General features: G+C 53.3%; 1 protein-coding gene across 1 annotated transcript; it reads left to right on the top strand.

Moving 5' to 3' along the window:
- The first annotated feature begins 1457 nt into the window (after positions 1 to 1457).
- On the top strand, positions 1458 to 3605 carry CSF2 (colony stimulating factor 2). The gene is made up of 4 exons (XM_060006948.1): positions 1458 to 1616; positions 1717 to 1758; positions 2494 to 2619; positions 3406 to 3605. The coding sequence occupies exons 1-4, from the start codon at positions 1458 to 1460 to the stop codon at positions 3511 to 3513; spliced, it is 435 nt and encodes a 144-aa protein (XP_059862931.1). The 3' UTR covers positions 3514 to 3605.
- Positions 3606 to 5428: the final 1823 nt, after the last annotated feature.

Genomic DNA, 5428 nt, shown 5'->3' with positions numbered 1-5428 from the left:
ATCACCCTCTGGGGCCCAGAAGCTCCCAGTGTGGGGAGCTTCTCCTATATCAGAAGGGCACCTGCAGAGGCATGGGGGCTCACACAGATGTACCTCATGTAAAACATCCTCCCCTCCTGACACATCTCTAAGTACAGACATCAACCACCCTGGCACACAGACACTCAGAAACGTAAGTGTGTGGACCCATATCCCTTCGACCACAAAACTCATGACATGGGGAAGTAAACACCAACTCGTGCTGTGCTCTCCAAAGTCCATTGTGAAAATCAAACACTTGTCAGCCCCTCAAGAGCCTGTGACTTTTCCAGAAGCAGTTTCTGTTCCAGAGGGAGGCCTCTGGAGCTGGAGGTGGGCTGGGGCAGGGGCCACATAGGAAGCTAAGCCCAGAAGACCTTGGTTGAAAAGCCATTGTCCCCTGTACCTCCTGTGGATGCAGCCATGACCCTGTTGGTGCCTAATGCCTGCCAGAGGCTGTAGCTAGCAGCACAGTGCCCACCTCAGAGGGGCCAGTCTGCTCTGCAGAGGGAAGCGAGGTTCACATAATTCAAGGGAAGAGTCACTCAGCAAGGTGGAGTTGGAAGCAGGATTTGAACTCATAACCCTGACCCACCCCCCACTGAGAGCCCCAACTCACTTCTGCAGCTTGGGAGCTGAATATGGCTGTGTAAACCAGGATTGTTGCTGTTAGATGAGATCTTACCATGGAGGAATGTTCTGGATCTTGCTGGCTGGACTTGTACATGGTTGTCATTCCCTCAGCTCACAGGGGCTGTGGGGCAGAGGTTCCTGGCTGGGAACAGCTTGCTGACTGCTCTGGGTCCTTGGTGGGAGATGAGGTGAGCTGTCGCAGGACTATGTCATTTGGCTGGAATCTGCCTAGGTGGACAGTGGGGCAGGACTGTGAGAGTCCTCCTCACACTCATATCTCACTGTGGCCACAGCTACGGGCTCTAGGAAGAGAAGGGGAGGCTGGAGTTGGAATGGGCCCCAGTGTGGCACAGCCGGCCCAAAGGTCTCTTGGGATAACAGGCAGGATGGGAAGCCGGGGAGGAGGGCGGGGGTAGGAGCTCGATTCAATGTCTCCCAGGCCCTGCCCCCCAGCCACTTCAGGCCAGGAAGTCCATGCTGTGCCCAGAGGCCCCTCAGAGGGAGGGGGAAGACTTGGCAGGTCAGACTGCCCAGGAGGGCTGGAGAACGCTCAAGAAGGCGGGCAGGTGGGCTGCCAATTCTTGGAAAGACTCATTAACGAAAACCCCCAAGGCTGACCACCTTGGGGAAAGGCTCACCTTTCCATGTGTAGCCGATAAGGGCCAGGAGATTCCACAGTTCAGGTAGTTCCCCCGCCTCCCTGGTGTTTTGTGGTCACCATTAATCATTTCCTCTAACTGTGTATATAAGAGCTCTTTTGCCAGTGAGCCCAGTGCTCAGAGAGAAAGGCTAAAGTCCTAAGGAGGATGTGGCTGCAGAACCTGCTTCTCCTGAGCACTGTGGTCTGCAGCACCTCCGCACCCACCCACCCACCCAGCCCTGCCACCCGGCCCTGGCAGCATGTGGATGCCATCAAGGAAGCCCTGAGCATTCTGAACCACAGTAAAGACACTGCTGCTGTGATGGTGAGTGAGGGAGGGAGCACAGGCCGTGCCTGGGTCACCTCGCTGGCCTGGCCCTGGCATGCCTGTCAGCTTGATAACACAACATTTTCCTTTTCTACAGGATGAAACAACAGAAGTCATCTCTGAAATGTTTGACTCCCAGGTAAGATACCTCTCTGACACAACTTCTCAAAGGCCTCGGCCCTGGGGAGTGACTCCATTTTAGATGGACTGTCACAGGGTTGTCCACTTTCTCTCCAGTCAGCTGGTTGCCAGAAGGAGGGCTGCTCAGGAGGCCACTGGCTTTGCCCCTGTGGCAGTCGTGTGAGCTTCTTTACTAGCTGACCAGCCATGGACAGACCTAGCATTCAAGGGGCTAGGGGTCACCAGGGGACAGGTGGGTAAGTGGGAGTTATGTCATGAGACAGGGGATGTGGACATGGGGCACTCAGTGTGGCCTGAGACCAAGCCCTGTGGACACGGTGCTGGCTACTGACGGGCACAGAAGGATTTCAGGAACAAACTTTGCTCACACAGCAGGTCTGGGCGAGGGTCCCCTCCTCCTTCCCCCTGAATGCTGGGAGGACAGTGACCTCTTTTTTCTGGAGACTGGGACCCTCTTGAGATGCCAGGCCAAGGGAATGTGGCTGTATTGGCTGGGAATGGCCTGAGCTGAGTGGTGAGGACGAGTCAGACTCATGCCTGCAGTGGACAGGGGGACAGGGCAGTGTGTATAACCAGGTCCAGCCTGAGATTAGTCAAGAATAGTCCTGTGCCCCTCCCAGGCCCTGCTCTTGGTAGATAGGGATGAGAACAGGAAGGAGTGATGGGGAGGATGTCCTGTGCCTACCAGAGCACACTTGGCCACTGCTCACCAAAGAAGGGACATTTCCCCCAGGAGCCGACATGCCTGCAGACTCGCCTGGAGCTGTACAAGCAGGGCCTGCGGGGCAGCCTCACTAGTCTCGAGGGCCCCTTGACCATGATGGCCAGCCACTACAAGCAGCACTGCCCCCCCACTCAGGTAAGTGCCCACATCAGGTCCCCAAGCGGGAAGGTCTCATTCTAGGAGGGTGGAGGAATGGTTGGGGAGAGACCTTTGGCTGTGGGTGTTCACGACCCCAAAGGGTTTCTGAGTCCACAGATTTTTAATGACTAGCCCCTCCTGAGAGGGAGCAACTCTAGGAGTTAAAACCCTGGACTCGAGAGCCTAAGGCACTCCCTAGTGGGAGCTGCTACTATCTTTATTATTACCATTAATGAGGTCAGAGGTGAGGCAAATACAAGGAAACTCAAGACCTGCCTAAGGCCCAGAGGAAGTTCTGGGGCCCAAGTGCCGCCTCCTAAAAGCACTTTCCCCTGGCCCCTCCTGGGATGCCTGGATTGCACGGGAGCAAGGAGGAAAGCTTACCTGAAATGGAAAAAGGCCCCAAACATTCCTTTCCGGTGGGAAAAGAGTGAGGCCTGTGGCCTTGACTCCTGCCCCTTCTGGGCTCCTAGAGACGGCCTGGGCCCAACTGCTGTGCCCTGGCCTGGGACCAAAGAGGCAGTGGCCCAGCTGCCCAGCAGACCAGCCTCCGGCTTGCACTTTATCAGGCCCCTGGCCCCGGCTGCCATTGACAGAGCTGTGCACCTTTTGGGTGACACATGGGTGGCAGCATGTCACCTGACCCAGGTCAGCAGGTGGGCCCCAGACAGGCCTTCTGGCCTCTGAGTTCTAAGACGTAGCACAGAAACATGCTGATGCTTCCCCCACATTACCCACTCGTGCCTGGACTCAACTTATATATTTTTTCTTTTCTTTCTTAAGGAAACTTCTTGTGAAACCCAGATTATCACCTTTAAAAGTTTCAAAGAGAACCTGAAGGATTTTCTTTTTACCATCCCCTTTGACTGCTGGGAGGCAGTCCAGAAGTGAAGCAGGCCAGACGGGCCAGAAGCCAGCCTGGGAGCTTACCTCACAGATCGCTGCCCTCCCATCCACAAAGAGCCAAACAAAACTCAGGATCTTCACCCTGGAGGGACCACAGGGTGGGCCAGGGCTGTAGGGAGCACAGACTTGCTCTGGGCCATGTTGACCCTGATACGGGTGTGGTAGGGGAAACAGGAGATGTTTTACACTGGCAGGGATCAGTAATATTTATTTATATATTTATGTATTTTAATATTTATTTATTTATTTATTTTATTTCATACCCCATATTTATTCAAGATGTTTTACCATAATAATAAATTATTAAAAACCTGTTTTTATTTGTGCAGTTTTTCAGTCTGTTTTCTACTATGAGCGAATGCTCAAGGTGCTCTCCTTTACCCAGGTCAGGGAGGGGAGGAAGCTGGGAGTTGGGGCAGGGAACAGGGGCCTGCAGCAGATCAGGCACAATTGGACAGGCAGTGCTGTCAGAGCACAGGGGAGGTGACAGCCCTCCTGGGTGTAACATTCTGCACATCTGGACATGCTTCCGTGGATGCTCAAAGGCTCCCACTCCAGAGAGAGGTTTCCAGGTTCACTTGGAAGTCCAAGTAACCCAGACAGTGGGAATCTTGCTCCAGAAAAGGGGGATCACCCTTCCTGGGCAGGCGGGGGGTTCCTGGGCTTGGCTGGTCACTGGCTGAATGGGCAAAACACCTGTGCCCTCCAGAGGCCTGGACCCTGTGGCCATGCCCTGTCCCTCACACTCGGGGCTTCAGCCACTCCCAAGGTGAACCAGCAGATAGACTAGCTGTTCAGGGAAAAAGAAACCAAACCACAGGGGTCAGAGCTCGGTATATTTACCAAACTTTCCCCAAGATGAGTGATCTTAATCTTTGAGAGTCAGAATGTAAGTTCATAATTTGTTGGTACATGGCTCTAGTGTGGCATGTTTTGGAGCTAGTTTTTGTTTTTACATGAAGTTTTGCATGTAATTAGGCATTTTCCCCCCAAATCCACGGCCTTCAGGCTGAGAAAATAGTAGCTCTCCTTCCTCTCCTTGCTTTGCCAATGGGGCTGGAGGACTTGTTCCTGAACCTCTTCTCCTGTGTCCCTCCTGGGGTCTGTGAGGAAGAGGGTGTGTCCCCAAGCGTCAAGTGGGCAGCAGGGCCAGCCTTTACCTTGATGGGTGGGCCTGGGGAAGCTCGTTTGGTGCAGTTCTAGCTCCTTCCTGGCTCTTTCTCCGTCCTACTTGCTCCCTCTGCTCTGGCTATCTCACCTGCAGACAGCGCCAGTCCTGGCCAAAGACCTGCCCCACACACAGGCAGAAAGGTCATGACTTCAGATGTGATCATGAATAAAACTTCTTAGACAAACCCTGAATTTCAGGAAAGACAAGATTCCTCTAAGTATGCTGTAGTCATAGAAAATGCATGAAAAACACATCTTGCCCAGAGATAAGGTAGGTCCTCTCCGTCTTCCATATAAACCAGTGATAACTGATAAGAGATTTGGCATTCCCTGAGACTTGTATATAGGTACCTCTCCCCACAGAAATGCTATCAAGCCCAGGGCTCGGATCAGCTTGGAGCCACCCTCAACTCATACCGTGAACCTGTATGTGCTCCTGGGGCTTGGAAAGCCATTCCACCCCAATGAAGATAGCCAGCGTGTCTCCCCAGGACAATCACACAGCACTCTGTGCTGAGATTCAGAAAGAACTCGTGGCTGACAACATAACACACAACATAAGTCTGGGTCTTCATCAAACATCACTTTGCTCTCAGTGGCCCTTTGGGTTTCTAATCAACTTTTCCCACTTCTAGGGTTCCTTCAAAAGGCCCCAGAACACCAGTGAGGTAAGGAGAAGTCACCCCGTGGTCATTTCTGACCACATTTGAAAGGGATCACCCAGGGCAGA

The sequence above is a fragment of the Delphinus delphis genome, chromosome 3 (assembly GCF_949987515.2).
Source record: "Delphinus delphis chromosome 3, mDelDel1.2, whole genome shotgun sequence".
Lineage (NCBI taxonomy): Eukaryota > Metazoa > Chordata > Mammalia > Artiodactyla > Delphinidae > Delphinus > Delphinus delphis.
The sequence above is the reverse complement of the archived record's forward strand: the minus strand, read 5'-3'. Positions and strand labels throughout refer to the sequence as shown.

Excerpts from the sequence above, each read along its gene's own strand:
- CSF2 (XM_060006948.1), top strand. The coding sequence starts at position 1,458 with ATGTGGCTGCAGAACCTGCTTCTCCTGAGCACTGTGGTCTGCAGCACC. Across the intron at positions 1,617-1,716 it reads AAGACACTGCTGCTGTGATG|GATGAAACAACAGAAGTCAT; the intron begins GTGAGTGAGGGA and ends CCTTTTCTACAG. Across the intron at positions 2,620-3,405 it reads AGCACTGCCCCCCCACTCAG|GAAACTTCTTGTGAAACCCA; the intron begins GTAAGTGCCCAC and ends TTCTTTCTTAAG.